We start from the raw sequence: 19,404 nt of genomic DNA on the forward strand, positions 1-19,404 counted from the left end.
TGTAGCATTGCAGAAAGTCTAAAAATATGCTGTGTACCAGAGGTGAAAGCATGGTTATTGCAGGCTATTGTCCCCAACAGGTGTGACATTTACTCAACAATAATCCTGGCTTTAGGCATTGTTGCAACTAACTCAAAGAGTATTAGTAACAATAGTGCATGGTGTCTTATACTTTTCAACAGTTTCATTTGTATGATCTCATTTTGGCCAGTAAAGTAGGTAGAGGCATAAAGAACATAACCCACACAGATCAGAAGATTCACAAAAAGCCAAACGTAGCAGTACAGCAGTTCCAAGATGAGAACTCAGGTGTCCTGTCTCCTAGAGCAGTACTCTCAAGTTCTGAGATGCTGTTTAAACATCAGCATGAAGAATGATCGGTCTTCTTCATGGGAAGAAGGGAAGACGAGGAAGGGCCATGGAAAGAGCAAAAGGTCACTCACTGCCTGAGAAACTATAAGTCATGCCGAACTGGAGTCTCTTTTCTCAAATCAATGTCAACATGGTTTCTCCCACAATTTGCTAGAAATAGTGAAAAGGATAACTACCATATCTACTTAGTCTTCAACTCTTCATAATAAAATATTCCCAGTTTCACATTCACCCAAGTCATGACTTCCACGCCCACCGTACTCTGGACTTACTCTAGATGGTCCATATTTTAACATCATGTGGCCCAGAACTGAACACCCATAGTTTGTGTTAACCACTAGGGCCATGGTCTGTGCTTATCTGAGCCCTCCCTCCCATGGCAACCAACACTGTGCTTGTTTTGTAGCTCCATGCTTAAATTAAGGTGGTGGTAAACTCAAAGTCTCAGATCCACAACTACCTGAAGATTTTACCATGTTGCATTTGTTCGTGATTTCCTGAGAAGCATTAGCATGCAGAGGTTAGGCTTGGAAGCAGGCCAGCTAGATATGAATCCCCCAGCTGATATTTACCATCTCTAGGACGCTGTGAGGACATTACTCTCTAAGCTTTGGTTCCCATGTTTATAAAATGGGAGTTATCATTATCAGGTACCTATTTTATAGAGGTGCTGAGCAGGGGGGGTGAAATGCAACCTACAAAATGATTTGTAAAGAATCTGGCACACAGTGTTTGAGAGAGGCAACTCATTACAGTTTTTGGTTTAGTGGTGTTGGCGATATTATTGTTGAAATGTAAATGTGGGAATTGACATTCATTATTGTTACATGTCTTCTCACTGATGTGGACCCATTGTTCAAATGCATTTTGAACCTGGAGCCAGTTGTAACTCCAAATCCATTTAGCTGAGCCATCGTCCAAGGGGTAGACAGAGCCACAGGGTAAATAAAGCATTTGCTCCTGAAGTGTCACTTGTTCTCAAAGATTCAGGAAAGTAATTTAGCTTTTATATTAAAATGTCATGTAATATTTAGACAAATATGGCAACATGGTGGAATAGAATGCAAAGTTCACATGGGTTTTTCAAATAAAACACCTGATTTCAAAGCCAGTGTGTTAGGCCACTCGACTTTGCAGCTAGAACCTTTCTTTTGCCACTCGGGTGGGGGTTGGAGATGTTGGAATAGTTTGAGAAACTCTCCCTCTATATTTCCATCAGAAATCACTTATAAATTTATCAGAAAGTAAACAAATTTGGTGTGCCACCCATCATTTTCCTTATGAATCAGTACCCAGATAGCTACAAATGGTCCTTGAGTTATAAAGATTTGACTTATGATTTTTTGACTTTATGATAGTATGAAAGCAAGATGCAGTTAGTAGAAACTGTATTTCTAATTTTGAACTTGGATCTTTTCCTGGACTAGAGATATGTGGTACAATCGTCTCTCATGATGACAGGCAAAAGCAGCTCCCAGTCAGACAAAATATCATGAAGGTAAACAGTCTACACACTTAGGGCCATCCTGTCCCTATACAACCATTCTGTTTTTCGTGTTTTAGTAGCCAATAAACTACATGAGATATTCAACAATTTAGTATAAAATGGCCTTCATGTTAGGCGATTTTGCCCAACTGTAGGCTAATATAAGTGTTCTGAGCATGTTTAAGGTAGACTAGACTAAGTTATGATACTAGGTATGTTAACTTTATTAAATGAATTTTCAACTTACAATATTTTCAACTTACAATGGCTTTATTGGGTCATAACTTCATGGTTAAGTCGAGGGAGATCTGTAGTTTTATTTCTGAAAGCTCACAGACCATATGATTAATAATTCATTCTAGAATTTTATCAGGGATAACACAAGCTTAGTTGTCTAAATTTCCAGAATCCCCTTTTACCCTTTTTAGGGAAAGAGTGTTTGTCTCCTCTCCTCTATCTGCTCTGTGGCTCACTCTTATCTTCATTACCAGCAGTGGATTCTCAATCCTACCAACAACTAATTTGTACTCAGTGACACAAATGATCTAGAATACAAACTTGAACTCAAGGAAAGGAGTAACAAACTTCCTATACAACCTTTTTTTTTTTGGTCTTGGTTTTCTACCCTGCTAATGAGCCTTCTACTGCCCTTTCCAGGATCTTCATCAGCAAAGACTAGAATAAAATGGAGTAAATCACCCAGCTCCTCTCTCATGCACTGTCTTCCCTAATCATGTCATACTGCTCGGAAAGAGTTAAAACCACTTTATTTTAATGTTTATTTTTTTTGAGAGAGAGAAAGAGAGCATAAGCAGGGAAAGGGCAGAGAGAGAAGGAGACACAGAGTCTGAAGCAGGCTTCAGGCTCCAAGCTGTTAGCACAGGGCCCAATGCAGGGCCCAAACTCATGAACGAGAAGATCATGACCTGAGCTAAAGTCAGCCCCCAACCCACTGAGCCACCCAGGTGCCCCTAAAACCACTTTTTATTATCTTAGACCTTTTTTTTTTAAAACAAGCTTTAGATAATATATATATATTATCTAAATATATATATATATATTTATATATATTTTATATTTTTTATATTATATTTTTATTTATATATATTTATATATTATATATTTTATATATAATTTATATTTTATATATATTTTATATATATATATATATATATATATATATTTTCCCCCCCCTGGTTATCTCCCTGGAGACTACTTTTCATTAAAAATCCATCATCAAAATTAGCAGAGACACCAGGATATCACAAATAGACCATTGGGGCACTTAAGTGGCCTAGTCGGTTAAGCGTCCAACTTCAGCTCAGGTCATGATCTCACAGCTCATGAGTTCAAGCTCTGTATCAGGCTCACTGACAAGGCAGAGCCTGCTTGGGGTTCTCTCTCTCTCTCTCTCTCTCTCTCTCTCTCTGCCCCTCCCCCCTCCCAAAAAATAAACTTCAAATAAAATAGACTAACATTTACAAATTTTCAGAGTTTCCTAATAGCTATTATTCCATGTTTTCTTCCACAATTCTATCAGTTAAGTAGTACAAATGGGCACATTTAAATATAATGTATGTGTGTGTGTGTGTGTATATGTGTGTGTACACACACATATACACACACACATATATATATATACACACACACACATACACACACACACACAGAACATATATGTGCAGAAAGACACACAAATATTTATTTTGAGGGAATGAGATAAATAGTTTTGGTCCAAATGGTGGCAAAAAGATTTCCAGAACCTAAGTTTCCTGACTCCTAATCTATGGTTCTTTCAGTTGGTCTGATCAGAACCCAAAGTAAGCAGGTAATCTTGCATACGCTATCTAGGACAGGCAACAAAACATCTGCAGTGTTTATGTCTCCCTCAGTTAGCCTGAAATTGCTTCTGGTGGTTCTGGAATATCATTGAACTGCTCACTTCAGCCCAGGCTCCCATCACTGACACTGAAGGCACAGCATCAGGCCAAGTACACTGTCATTCAGAGGCTTGGTTTCCAGTCCTGACACTACCAAGGCTAGACTGTGTGACTCTGGAAAGATATTGTTTCCTTAGAATAGAATCTAAACTCTAAACTCCTTACGTTGGCCTCCAAGACCTTAAATACTTCTCCAAGCTCACATAGAGAACTTTCCTTCCTTCTTACTCTACTTCTGTCCTTCTGGCCTCTGATAGTTGTGTTTTCTGGTTATTAAATTGGTATATGTTCACTAAAAAAAAAAACATAAAAACCCAATAAATAGATGTAAGTAATACTCCAACCACATAGGGTAGGCATTCAACATTTTAGACTACATCCTTCCAGTCTTTTTTCTAATCACCTGTTATATGCATGTATAAACACATATACTATATGTACACCTTTAAGATTAAATTGATGCACTATTTTGTGACCTGTACCTATTACTTCCCAACATATTGTAAGCATCTCCCTTTCCAGTTAAATATTCTGCATCATGACTTTTTTTATTTTTATTTATTTATTTTTAAATTTACATGCAAGTTAGTTAGCATATAGTGCAACAATGATTTCAGGACTAGATTCCTTAACGCCCCTTACCCATTTAGCCCACCCCCCTCCCAACCCCTCCAGTAACCCTCTGTTTGTTCTCCATATATACGAGTCTCTTATATTTTGGCCCCCCTCCCTGTTTTTATATTATTTTTGTTTCCCTTCCCTTATGTTCATCTGTTTTGTATCTTAAAGTCCTCATATGAGTGAAGTCATAGGATATTTGTCCTCCTCTAATTTTCTGTGTCGTGATTTTTAAAGGATCTTGGTATATTGGCATTTGGATTCATTCTTTATTATTAAACACTTCATTTCAAATTTTTTGTTATAACTAAAACTTCAAAAAATGTAGTTTTTCCAAAGTATTACATATTTCTAACTGCTTTCTTAAAATCCCTAGAAGTGAAATTACTGAAACACAGCAAATGAAAAATTTTAAGTTTATCAGCACATATTGCCAAATAATGTCAAAAGAAACAGCATAACTTTTAATAGGATCTAAGGTTCAGTTCCCTCAGAGACCTCCTGCAGTAGAGAAGGACATAGAAGAACCTCAAAGGAGAACCCTGGGAATTTGGTGAAGTATTCAAAATTCAGTGGAGCCAGGACCTGATATGTGCTTCTTGGTATCCAGTGTTCATGAGTTCTGAAATCCAGTCCTGCCTGAGTACAACCTCCAGTACACTGTTTCCTGTATGATCTAAACAGGGTTCTTCACAGCTTCTGGAAAACAACTAGCCCAGGAGGTTCCTCTCTTCCTATGATGAATTTGTACTAAAACACAGGCTTTCTTAGGACATCAAAAAGTCAGCCTGCCATGAAAAGGACTCGTTATCTCTTTCATTCTGGGATATCAATCTTATTTAGTTTTATTTTGGAATGGGCAAATAGGCCTTCATTAAAACATCAGGTATAAGCACTCTATCTAGACAAGAAATCAAGAACAGTGCAGGGTGATATTCAGTGCTGAAATTACATGCTGCATGAGAAAAGAATTGCTAGTGGAAATTAGGCTGTCCTGAGTCACCAACATGATCACACATTTTCCTTCAATTTGTTTAGAAAAGGGGTTTTTACCTGGAAAGTGGTGCTATTTGTTTGTTTTCTAAGTTCAAAAATTCTTTATAAGCTTATGGCTTCTAAATCCTAGGTCTACAGTAATTCTGCCTGCACATCCCCCCTTCTTTTGAATAAACATTGTGCAATCTGCTGGATTTCTCTATGACTTTTTTTTCATACTTGTGAATCTGTTTGGAAAGAAAAGAAAAAGGAAAGGGGAAAAGAGCCTTCTGTTTTTCATAATGTCTAATCTTTTTCCCCATTGGCATTCACCAGATGTTGCTTTGGATCGGAAGATAAATATTAAAATCTGAGCAAGAACAAAGCGAGCTGTTTACTGGGCAGATTTTTCAGATGTTCTCTGGAACACTTGAAAAGACAGGAGATGCTTTGATATGCAGGCTGGCTGGAATCCACAATGGAATGGTCCCTCTAACGAGAGTGGTAGGCCCCTGAGGCCACGTCCACCCAGCCTGCAGCTCCTGATGGTTCCATCTGTCTATTGGCCATGCATCTGTGGGGAAGGTCAGTGAGGGAGAGAACAGGGTTACCTGATGAAGAGGCCTGAGAACCATGGAAACGTTGACTCTGTCCAATGATCTGGTGCCAAGAGGCATTGGGGACCTTCTTCACAAACGTACAGGTAAGGCCATGATTGGGGCAGTCTCTCTGTCCCCACGGTGACAGTCAAATCACACTGCACGTAGGTGCAGCTGGAGGCTTCACAGCTCTCTTCCTCGTGCTTCAGCCCACACAGGAAAGCCAAGGACACTGCAGGAAACACCATTATGTTAGGTAATAACCACAAAAAGATCGAAGGCCTCACACTATCACATGAATGCACTTCATGTGTTGTCCCTTGACCAATATGAAAATTATCAGTTTACATTTCTTAAAAATGCACTATTTGGGGGCACCTGGGTGGCTCGGTTGGTTAAGTGACTGACGTCGGCTCAGGTCATGATCTCATAGATTGTTGAGTTCATGTCCTGTGTCAGGCTCAATGCTGACAGCTCAAAGCCTGGAGCATGCTTCAAATTCTGTGTCTCCCTTTCTCTCTGCCCCTCCCCTACTCATGCTCTGTCTCTCTCAAAAATTAACATTAAAAAAAATTTTTAATGTACTACATGTACAAAATACATACAGAAGAATACAAGCAACACTTTTGTAAAATATGAATCATAAGAAAAACTCCTATGAGTTTTCTTGTGTGATAAAACAAGATACAGGTGTGATACTAAAACAGTTGTGATACTCTTTAATCTGTGTCTCTCCATCAAGACCATCATCTTCCTCCTCATCCTCAGAAACAGCCATTTGCATTTTTTAAATCGCTTTCTCACCTGGGTTTGTTTTCCTAAATGATTGTTTTGTGTTTGAATTTTATACAATAGAATACATGACATATGTTTTTGCACCTGCTTTTTTCCACTCAATATTACATTTCTAAGATTTATCAAGTTCCATATTATCACGTGAAACTTGAGCATACATTTTCACTACTGTTTTATATGGCATTGTGTGAAAGTACTACAGTATATTATTCTCCTACCAATGGATTTTGGGGTATTTCCCAGCTTTGCTACTACAAACACATACTAATTTTCCTCTAGGTTATATGCCTTAAAGAAAACTGCTTGTTCATTGAGCAGGTACAAGTTCAATTTTACAAGACAGTGCCATATTGTTTTCAAAGTGCCTGTGCCATTTTATATTCCTACCAGCTTTATTAGTGAGTTTCCATTACTCCACATAATTACCAGCACTTGGGACTATCAGACTCTTAATTTTGGCCAGTCCAGTACAAATACAATGGCATCTCATTACTATGTTAATTTGCATTTGCATCATTACTTTTTAAGTCAAAAAAGTTTTTATATGTTCAGTAAGAATTCCAATTTCCTCTTCTGTGAAATTCCTATTTCTGTCATTTGCCCTTTTTTTATACTGGAATGTTTGTCTTTTTCATATTGGTTTGTGTTCTTTATTTATTTTGGGTACTAATCCTAGAAGGTTCTATGGTTACTAATACCTTCTCCAGATCTATGGCTAGCTTTTTCATTCTCATGATGGGATCTCTTGATAACAGAAACTCTTGATTTTTACCTTATTTTGACTACTCACGTTTTATAAAGAAGAAAAGCAATTCTTTGAAGCCCTGTGACCCTTAAGCTATTTCTCTCTTAGTAATGAGATACAATGTAAAAAGCATCAACAAGGTAGACCAGCAATAACCTTAAAGAGGAAAATAAACAAGTCTCTACATAAGATGGTTTTGGAGCAGCTATATTTGAAAACCTTAATAAAGTGAAAAAGAAAAAAAAAGAATAATCTCTCTAGCTTTCTTCTGCAGCGAACCCCCAATGCAAGTATGCAACAAATATTACCAGGGACCATGGGCTTGAACCCAGCTGCCCTGCCTATCTCACAGTGCTGCATCTAGCAAGGGGTACATGAGATAAGCAGATGTAAGAATGTTTGTAGTTGTTCAATCACATGCTAATATTATTAGTGTTGCTGGTACATTCCAAAGCACCTGAAACATAGTAGGTTCTCTGTGTGTCTGGAATTAATTACAGCAATTAAATCAGCTGACAGTAGGACTCTCCTATGGGTGGATAAAACATCAGAACTTTCCAGTTAGTAAGCCTTTGGGCATAGGCTCAACACCTATAAAATAATGAACTCATTATGGGTGATTAGGTGGACGCAAATTGACAAGGTGGATTAAGTGACATTAATAACTTTAGCTGGTCATGCCTCATGGAAAAATTAGAGTTTCCATGAATAAGTCATGCCATATAATTCAAGGTATACATGCAAGAAAGAGGTGCATCAAAGATCTTGCTGAGCTTTTAAAAAAAATACAAAGTATTAGTTTCACTGAATGAGATGTTTTAGCCACCCATCATATGAAAAAGTAAAATTCATCTTTTGTTAGAAGTGTGATTGAGGAAGAAAGGTAAAACAGAGAGGACACCAAAGGCAGCAAAAAGCATTTCCTCAGAGCCCCACCTTCACCGCCCCTGCCCCACTCATGAAAGCAAGCACGTTAGCAAGCAAAACAATAATTAGGAAAGTTTGAGTTCTAGGCTGTCATCCACAAACTGGAATGACTTTAGTGTGCAAAATCACACTAAGAAATAAAATTCAGAGCATGGGTCGGAATTCAAAGTGACCTTAGTACATTAGAGAAATTATAGAAATAAACAAAAAAAAGAATGAAAATAGTAAGGCAGTACACAAAAGAAAAAATAAAACTCATGTAAATATAAGATGAGGAACATCCAGCTGTGCACAACCATGTCAGAAAGAAAGAAAATCACCTTGAAATAATTGTAGGTAACAGTAAGATTATAAACCAGCAAGACAGCGGTGCAATTTTAATACAAATATGGTGCCGGATTATACACAGGCATCTCATGATGCTACCCAATAGAGCCAGAACTTGCTTACACAGAGGGGCTACCTAGTTTGACGCTTCTAATTATGAAAAAAGGTAGGAATTCAGAGAGGGCTTTACTTGTTGGAAAGTTTCTGGTTCATTGGGTGGCCCCAAAATTTGCATTTCTAACTGCTCCAGCAACATTAATAATAATATAGTCCCAACAGTAATAACGCAATTCTCATGTCTTTGAGAACCACTGGATTAGAAGGTCTGAGATTATGCAGCATTCTGAAGGGCTGCCAGCTGATTAAGTTTGAAAAAAAGGAGCACAGGGGTGCAATGGTTAAATAAAAGAATGGATTGCTCTGACAACGGCAATGGAGAAACACATATAAAGGTTGCTGTGGTGTAACAGTCCTCTTAAAAAACCTTTTAAAATATAACAGATTCTTTTCTTTGTTGTTGTTTAAAGTTTTTATTTTTAAGTAATCTCTATGCCCAACATGAGGCTTGAACTCCCAACCCAGAGATCAAGAGTCTCACGCTCTACCAAGATTCTTAACTAAATTGGTTATATGCAATTCTATCTGAAAGTAAGGGAATTACTAATAGTTCCTAACAATTTGTGAGGCACATTTTCTGGGATCATTCAATGTCCGTAATAGACCTACTTGCTAGAGAAAAAAAAAAAATACACAAAAATGTACTCAAATTGTTTTATATGACTCAGGATGTTGATAGAATCCTTGAGTACCATCCTGGATCTTAAAAAACCAACAGAGTTGGATTCCTCAGTTCCTCTCCATTTTTAGACACTGTAATTAAAAGTCTTTAAAGAGACTTTTTCTTTCTTTATGAAAGAAGAAAATAACTCCAATTATCCATTTCCCTAGAGTCAATGGCAGTTCTGGCACAATCAGTGAGTGTTTGGTGACACCTAGTGGCAAAGGTCAGAGTTACAGATTCCAATTCCTGTTTCCCTTCTTTAAAAAAAAAAAAAAAGGAATTTTAAGAAGTCCTTTCCTAAAATGTAATCAAAACTTTTAAAATATAACAGAGTTCCTATTCCTTCTTCTTCTATAAGTTATCAAACTTCCAATACCACAATTTATCTAACCCAGAAACTTCAGTGATTTTTATTTTATATTTCTAAATGAATTGTCTTGACCTTGATAATACCAAGGACTTTTTAAAAGTAAATTAATTTAAGCTGTGTATGAAAGCCTTTTTAAAAGACTGTAGTTGTATTAATTAAATATTGTAACCTAGAAATATGGAGTCATGGTTTTCTGTTTCCACCATTTCCCAATTCCTTCATTTATTCTTTCATCAAGCATTAACTTTGCACATGCACTGTTCCAGCACGGGTCTAATGCTGGAAGTAGAGAATTAAACAGGCAATGTCTTAAACTTAAATCTACTGTGTCAGCCAAAGTAATTTTGAAGAAGAAGACCAAAGCAGGAGGCATCACAATCCCAGACTTTAGCCTCTACTACAAAGCTGTCATCATCAAGTCAGCATGGTATTGGCATAAAAACAGACACATAGACCAATGGAATAGAATAGAAACCCCAGAACTAGACCCACAAACGTATGGCCAACTCATCTTTGACAAAGCAGGAAAGAACATCCAATGGAAAAAAGACAGTCTCTTTAACAAATGGTGCTGGGAGAACTGGACAGCAACATGCAGAAGGCTGAAACTAGACCACTTTCTCACACCATTCACAAAAATAAACTCAAAATGGATAAAGGACCTGAATGTGAGACAGGAAACCATCAAAACCTTAGAGGAGAAAGCAGGAAAAGACCTCTCTGACCTCAGCCGTAGCAATCTCTTACTCGGCACATCCCCAAAGGCAAGGGAATTAAGAGCAAAAGTGAATTACTGGGACCTTATGAAGATCAAAAGCTTCTGCACAGCAAAGGAAACAACCAACAAAACTAAAAGGCAACCAACGGAATGGGAAAAGATATTTGCAAATGACACATCGGACAAAGGGCTAGTATCCAAAATCTATAAAGAGCTCATCAAACTCCACACCCGAAAAACAAATAACCCAGTGAAGAAATGGGCAGAAAACATGAATAGACACTTCTCTAAAGAAGACATCCGGATGGCCAACAGGCACATGAAAAGATGTTCAACGTCGCTCCTTATCAGGGAAATACAAATCAAAACCACACTCAGATATCACCTCACGCCAGTCAGAGTGGCCAAAATGAACAAATCAGGAGACTATAGATGCTGGAGAGGATGTGGAGAAACGGGAACCCTCTTGCACTGTTGGTGGGAATGCAAATTGGTGCAGCCGCTCTGGAAAGCAGTGTGGAGGTTCCTCAGAAAATTAAAAATAGACCTACCCTATGACCCAGCAATAGCACTGCTAGGAATTTATCCAAGGGATACAGGAGTACTGATGCATAGGGGCACCTGTACCCCAATGTTTATAGCGGCACTCTCAACAATAGCCAAATTATGGAAAGAGCCTAAATGTCCATCAACTGATGAATGGATAAAGAAATTGTGGTTTATATACACAATGGAATACTACGTGGCAATGAGAAAAATGAAATATGGCCTTTTGTAGCAACATGGATGGAACTGGAGAGTGTGATGCTAAGTGAAATAAGCCATACAGAGAAAGACAGATACCATATGGTTTCACTCTTATGTGGATCCTGAGAAACATAACAGAAACCCATGGGGGAGGGGAAGGAAAAAAAAAAAAAAAGAGGTTAGAGTGGGAGAGAGCCAAAGCATAAGAGACTGTTAAAAACTGAGAACAAATTGAGGGTTGATGGGGGGTGGGAGGGAGGGCAGGGTGGGTGATGGGTATTGAGGAGGGCACCTTTTGGGATGAGCACTGGGTGTTGTATGGAAACCAATTTGACAGTAAATTTCATATATTAAAAAATAAAAAATTAAAAAAAAAATCTACTGTGTCTTTTTTTTACTGTGTATTTATTTTTGAGAGAGAAGCACGTGGGGACATGCAAGTGGGGAAGAGGCAGAAAAAGAGTGAATCCCAGGCAGGTTCCACACTTGTCAGTGCAGACCCTGATGAGGGGCTCCACCCCATGAACCACGAGATAATGGCCTGAGCCAAAATCAAGAGTCAGTCGCGCAGCTGACTGAGCCACTGAGGCACCTCCCAGTGTGTCTTAAGTTTTCCAGTGTGGAATCCCAAATGCTCTGCTTATATATATGATGATAGGGAACTCAATTCCTAGTTTGTATTTTAATCAAGGATCATAACGTCTCCTTTTCTCGCTCTCCATCCTCTTCTTGCCTGAGATAATCTAATGTAAACTGCCATCATCAATTACCCATCAAGAAGTTTTTGTCCATGCTCAGATACAGTGATGCCTTGATCACTTTGTAAATCCTTCACCCACGTTCAAGTTGCAGACACATAAGTTAGGAATATAACTTAAAGCACTATTCAGAAAGCATGTATGCAAATGGTTTCTAAATGCACAGGTACAAGATTTATGATTATACAAACAAGTTAATCACCTGGCTAAGCAGGTCCTATACTGATGATGACAATTTCTTCCCTTTGATTTTTTCTCCTGAAGCTCAGTGGGTAATCACCATGTGTTGTAATGGCACATGATGGGACTATCAAAGCTTTACACCTTTCTTTCTAACAAAGACACAGCTTCCTATACCACAATTCACTTGATGGCTATGAAGCTTTAAGCAGTGAGAGATCATGGTGTTCTACTGAATAAATACCTGGGCATTACAGAATAAGAAAATGATGTTAATGTTGGCTCTTTTGCTTATAATAAAAATTCAAGAACTGAGCACACCAGGCAAATATGCAAGAGCTATCCAGCCTATTTATCTAATCCCTATACTAGTACCTCAAGTAAGCAGATGTTTTCAGCAATCCCATCTCAGAACAAGACCAAAACATTGTTTTCTCTATGATGCCTAAGGCTGTCAGTGAAACTAATATTCAGAACTCAGAATTATCTCCCCCACTGTCGTATGACTGCAATTGAGAACATAGGTGATCAATTTTCCATTGCCATTAATAGGATAAAAGTTACTGTGAACCATTTTAATAGGCAGTCCCATCTAACCTTTTAGATGGGGTGTAGAGAAATCCTCTTCACAGGAACACACAGAAAAGTTAGGGATCAAGACAGCATTAGTTACAGAAATGGAGTTAACCAAAGAATATCATTTCTATATACACTCTTTAAAAAAATATGTGGTGTTGTTACTGACCATCCAGGGGCAGAACCAAGCAGCTAAAGGCTGACACCGTAGCATTAGCCAAGACTTGGCAGGGAGCACCACACACAGCAGCTGAGATGTTCCCTGGAGAAAATCCTGCTCCAAACACATGCACAAGGCTTCCACCCAGGCAGCCTTCAAAACAAAATAGAAGTTCATGATCACAGAGGCAAATTTCTCTTTCTGTAGTTAACTCAAAATTCAAATCCATGCTTTCTTGCTGCCCATCGTTCCTTTTACGCCCTCCAGAATCCACACAACTGGCTTTAAGCTCCTGATATAGAATTTAGTGTCTTGCCACTAAGCTCTGTTCTCCAGAGCCTGAAGTCCATCTTCTGTCAGATTCCAATCATATTCAACAACCTATAAAAATGTAAGAACTTTTTATATAGAAAAGTAATGTTTATTTATCATTCTTAAAATTTTTTATACACAAGACTATACAATTAAAGTAAAAGTTCCCCTAAACCCCCTAGGCTCACTCCCCAGAGGGAGCCATGTTTGTTTTCTCATTAATCATTCCAGAATTTAAGCATATGTATTTTTATGCAGAGAAATCTTTCTATCCATATTCTTCTACAAGAAGAATTTGTTTTTTTAAAGATATAGCATATACAATTTTCCATGTGTATGTGTAAATACACTACTTATAGTTCCATTATATGATTGTGCCACAATTTATTTAGCAATTTTCTCACTGATTGACACTTTCCTTATTTCTCCTCTCCTGTGACAAGTAATAATGCTGATGAACCGTCCATTAACTTGAATAAAACTGGGGCAAACTGTTAGAAGGGGGATTTCTAGGTCAAAGAAAAAGAAGGTTTTAGATTTGATGGATATTACCAAATTTCTCTCCAAAATAAGATTGTAGCAGTTTACCCTCCTGTCAGCACTGTATGATGGCACCTATTTCAGATGGGTAAAAGTACGACAGTTGTTAACAAACACCATGTTTTGTGTCAGTATGAGAACCAATTAAGGTAAATGTCAGCTAGACTCTCAGACATGTGGCAACCTCTAGTCCACAAGGAGATAGAGTTCCAGGGGCCACTGTCCTCATGTCAAGATGCTCACAGGCACCTGACAAACCCGAGAATATGACTTTGCTTAGGGTACATTTCACAGCCCTGCTCTCACATCATAAAAATCGTGGAATGTTAGGGGCGCCTGGGTGGCTCAGTCAGTTGAGTGTCCGACTTCAGCTCAGGTCATGATCTCACAGCTTGTGAGTTCGAGACCCGCGTCAGGCTCTGCGCTGACAGCTCAGAGCCTGGAGCCTACTTCAGATTCTGTGCCTCTCTCTCTCTGCATGAACCCATTCTCATTCTGTCTCTGTCTGTCTCAAAAATAAATAAACATTAAAAAAATTTTTTTAAATTGTGGAATCTTAGAAGAAAGGGGAACTAGGGAGCAACCAGCCTAAACCCCTTTATCTGATGAGGAAGCTGACGCTTAGAAAAGGTACCCAGCTAAATTACTACAGATATGGGACCAAAATCCCACTCCCTATAGCATTCCACCCAGCTGAGCCCAGACAAATTTGTTCTAAGAATTCGCTTAGCAAGCACTTCATCAGTGTAAGATTCACCTCCCATCATTCCCTCTGTGTTTTGTGCATTATAGTCAAATTTAAGCTATCTCAACTGCAAGAAGGCCTTACGTGAACAGAAACCGAAACCATCACTGGAAGAAAAGGCAAGGCAAATTTCAGTATACATATCTAAAAGGAAAAAACAGTTGAACCAATGCAACCATAGTGTGAAACTGGACTATTACTGCTGGGGTATGAATTAATCTGTGAAATGATTACAAGGTGACAAAAATTAATGATACTTAATAAGTTTAATTCAAATTGGCATATATGGCTAAAAATAGGTGAAGACATCTATGTTCTACTTACTTGACCAAATGTTGAGCTCCTACAAATGGTATTAAGACACAAATTAAATCAGGGTAATGAATCAAATTAAAATACAATCACACTTAAAGAATATGCACAAATTCCTTGATAAAAAAAACAAAGCCTCCTACAGGGAGTGTGACAAAGACAAGTTTTAAGGAGGAAACCAGGACTATAAGAGGCCAACTGGGCTTCTCTCTCCTTCTGTCATTCAGATTGAGGTTGATTTCCTATATTTTAGAGTAGTAACCATAGATATTAATTCACTTACATAAAGAAGGAGATCTGTCTTATTTGTTTGACTTACCAAAGTTCTCAGTTACTGCCAAAATAGTGACTGTAGATGTGAACACCAGGACAGATGAGGCCCACCCTCTTGAGCGGTCGTAACCTCTGACTGGGTACTTCCCAGCAGGAAGGGATGTGACCACACACTGGAGAACCGTGCGGTTGCCAGAGACACCCACACAGGGTGACATCCCAATAAAAATGTCAACATTTGCTGCTCCTGAGATCTGGGCCACCACAAAGGTCAAGATGTCATCAGTCTGAGACATAGAGAGCAATTCTGGGGTGAAGGCATTGCTGTAACCAATGAGTCCCATCTGGTATGAAAGTCCATCTACCTCTATGACCAGGGCAACAGAGCCATTTCCCGCAGGAACAACACACTGGATGAGCTTGGTGCTGATGCTCACTGTCAGGCAGGCCTGCCGGCCAATGTAGACTAGTGTGCTGTTCTCTCCTCTCAGAGCTGTGCCCTTCATGGTCAAGAGGCTTCCACCATGTATGCTGAAATTCTTGGGGAAATAATGAAACACTTGAGGCAAAATGTAGAAGTGTCTGGAAACATTACCAAAACAAGCATATCCATTTCTTGTATGAACAACGGATACATAGTGGAGTCCTGGGGTCAAGTCACTTATCCAGCATGAAACATGGCTTGCATTAAAGAAAGTTACAACGCAGGGAAGGTGATTATCCACAAACACCATTGGTTCATCTGCTGTGATGCCCAACTTCTGACCCCTAATCAGCACCATGGTCAGAGACCCACTGATGTTAGTGGTCAAGGCATCCACAATGGGAGTTGTCTCTTCCTGAAAGAAAAAAGTGCAATTGCCCTGACACTCACTGGGTAGCCCATTGACCAGGACTGTGATGTTCACGGTGAAGGAAGCATCAGGCAAGGGGTCGCCCACTCTGTTAATCTGGCACAGGACTGTCTGGTCCCACAAGCTCAAAATCACACAAGTAAAAGGCCCCGAAAGGTCAACATGAACTGACCTATTCCTAGACTTGAGAGCTAGTCCCCTCACTGTGAGTATTGTCCCGCCACAAGCAGACCCATGTGTTGGCCAGATAGCTGTTATCCGAGGTGTCATCACAAATTGCTGGGGCACTGCAGACATGTTAGCAAACCCCATCTGCTTTTGACGAACTTGGAAAGGATAGATGCCGGCCTCCAAATGGTGAAGAGGAAAAGAGCACCCAGACAGGCTCATGTTGTTCCTTAAAAACTGTGTCTCAAGATCACAGTTCAAGACCCCCAGAAGGATCACTGAGTTGGACAGGTTATTTCCCTCCACATAGACCCTCAGGCTGCTATTCGTGATTTCTCCTCTCATGGCAGTGACCACTGGTGTTGCTCCTGCTTCATACATGAAGGTAAAGCCCCTCCCCACCAGGCTTGGTGAAGGTCCTTGGGCAAAGGACACATTGCCAGCCCAGACCTCCACGGGGGCTGGCAGGGCAGGAACGCCTGCATCAGGCAGCAGGGCAGCGGGTGGGGTCTCACACCAGATGATCGACTCTGTAGAGTTCACGATGTCACAGGACCGATTACCCACAAGCACCCAAATCAAAGCTGGGTCCCTGCTGAACCCTATTCCCGAGATGCTGAGGATGGTTCCACCTAAAGCATGAACATCAAAAACAAAACTTAAAACCTGATATTCAGAACTAGGAACTCACAGCATCTGTCTAACCACAGCACAATTAAGTGGAAGGTGGGGTGTTAGGGAAACCTCAGCTATTTTGCTTTACCCCATCAACATTAAATTTGTCATTTTGGCAGGAGTTAGATGGGCTGAAATTCACATAATAGTAAAACAATATAAATTATTATACAGGTGAAGAATGTTTATAATATTTAAGGCAAAAAAATTTCATATGTATTTATAAACCCTAGAAGCCACTTCTATCAACTTTTACACTAATGAAAAATCTAATTTCTTGAAGTGTTCTTGTCATCTGCTATGTTATCAGACATGTTAGTCCCTAATGTTCTAATATATTATGTAGAGAGAATATACGTACATATATAACATATACAACAATGTAAAATCAAATTCCCTAGACTTCTTGTCATTTGCTATGTGATCTCACATACTGTCCCAGATTATTCTATATGTTATTATGCAGAGTATATATTCCCATAGTCCATATATTACGTGGGTATATGTCTGTGTGTTGAAACATATCAGGGGACACTGAAATATTGAAACATGCTCATAATCCTGCTGCTATATTCCTAGACTTTCTCTCTCTAGTTGAGGGATGATCAAGCACCATCTTCAGGATTAGAGCAAGGTACCTCATACCTAAACTTGTGGCACAGGCAAGCAGCTTTTTTTTTTAATGTTTATTTTACAGAGAGACAGAGCATGAGCGGGGGAGGGGCAGAGAGAGAGGGAGACACAGAATCCGAAGCATATTCCAGGCTCTAAACTGGCAGCACAGAGCCTGGAGCCTACTTCAGATTCTGTGTCTCCCTCTCCCTCTGCCCCTCCCCTGCTCATGCTCTGTCTCTCTCTGCCTCAAAAATAAATCAAACATTTAAAAAAATTTTTTTAAAGGATTATACTCAAAAAGGAGCAAGTGTTATTTCATACACTATCACAATGATTTAGTCACATGCAAATATATAGATTTTAATTTTTTTTTCTAAAAATGAATAGTTTTCTCGATTTCTGTCTTCTCCTCACATCTCCCATATTGGCTTGTGCTTCTAACCACCTCTGGGTCCTTCACCTGAATCCCTAGAGGAAAGTGAAGCCATCAGACTCCTTCCTCCTCTCCTTACACATGCAGTATATAAAAGGCTAAAGTAAAATGCTCTTCCCTTGTTTTTCTAATATCCTCTAGAGGTACGCTACCCATTGGATGCTTCAGCCTCTTTCCCCTAGAAAAACAAAACCAGGCACATCTTCTTTTCATGAAAATTCTTTATTTTCCTCAGCTCACTGGGCTAAGGAATCACCAAGTTTTCACACCCTTGTAAGTGCACCACTCAGTTCCCAGAGCACAAGGAAAGCCCCTCTCCCTGCCGCCCGATTACTGGTCTCATCAGTTCAAATCCAGGAACAAAACCTGAATATCCAGTGAGTACACCTGCTGAATCAATGATACAAGAATCACTCACCCAGAAGAGAACCACAGCAAGGCTCCATGCTGAAAACTTCTGTGATGTACCGGATGTGAAGATCAACCCTGCAGAGAATGGGGAAATTGATATGAAATAACTGTTTTAGAAAGAGAGAAAGGGAGGAGAAGAACAGATATGAAGCAGTGAGGGAGACAACTGTCAATGGAACTGTCACAGAGAAGAAAGGACACAGTGGGGGGAAAATGTTGTGTGGGACATCTTCCTTGGCCTGTATCATGTGGTGGCATCAGCCCATACAGGTTAGCCAACTTTCTGGAATGCGGGGAGGCAACTTCTGGAGAAATACTGGGCTGAGGGACTTAAAGGCAAAGGCAATCTGAGCATGGTTTTGGCAATAACTGTAAGCCATTTATTCAAAGCCCCAGACACAAACTTATTGAAGGTCTTATTTAATCACAGACTCAAACTAAAGCACAGAATATTCCAACACATAGAGATGCTCACCCTACCCCCACCTTCACCAAAAGCCATAACATCTTAGTTCCTGAAAGTTCTCTGTTCCCCAACTATTAAGTCAAACATTTCCCTTGGATTGGTCTTGGGAGTGAATCATCCTATAGGGTCTCCAAGATTTCTTCAAATTGCATGATTCTCATGTGTTTATACCCTAACTTCAGAAGTAGGGGAAAAAGTGAAGATCTAACTCAAAACTAGAATTCCTCAACTGAAACTAGACCAGCAAAAAGACCTAAAATTAATGGCAAGTGTGCACCTCACCCTTGTGAGCGAATGCTGACCCCATTGATGGAGACTGAGATTCTGTGGAGACTGACAGGCAGTGGGGGCAGCACCACCTCCAGGCCCCGAGCCATTTGTACATGAACCAGAGCCACGGTGTCTTGGATGCAAACTTCCACATCCAAATCTGTGTAGTTCACCAGAAGTGCCATTCCAATGAAGAGGGTCTCACCTCCTGTGTTAAAAACAATGCATTAGCCTCTGTGATGCGAATTTGTGGCCT

At 39.5% G+C, this 19,404-nt stretch overlaps 1 protein-coding gene across 1 annotated transcript in view; it reads right to left on the reverse strand.

The window, feature by feature from the left end:
- The window catches only part of PKHD1 (PKHD1 ciliary IPT domain containing fibrocystin/polyductin), a 483,789-nt gene that overhangs the window by 394,313 nt on the left and 70,072 nt on the right, over positions 1–19,404 (reverse strand). Inside the window, exons 29-33 of the mRNA XM_049653801.1 lie at positions 19,161–19,356; positions 18,420–18,487; positions 15,303–16,910; positions 13,084–13,227; positions 6,003–6,222 (exon numbers count right to left, since the gene is read on the reverse strand). Of these exons, the coding sequence (XP_049509758.1) occupies positions 6,003–6,222; positions 13,084–13,227; positions 15,303–16,910; positions 18,420–18,487; positions 19,161–19,356 (2,236 nt within the window). The remainder of the gene's footprint in view (positions 1–6,002; positions 6,223–13,083; positions 13,228–15,302; positions 16,911–18,419; positions 18,488–19,160; positions 19,357–19,404) is intronic.

Source organism: Panthera uncia (assembly GCF_023721935.1).
Source record: "Panthera uncia isolate 11264 chromosome B2 unlocalized genomic scaffold, Puncia_PCG_1.0 HiC_scaffold_24, whole genome shotgun sequence".
NCBI lineage: Eukaryota > Metazoa > Chordata > Mammalia > Carnivora > Felidae > Panthera > Panthera uncia.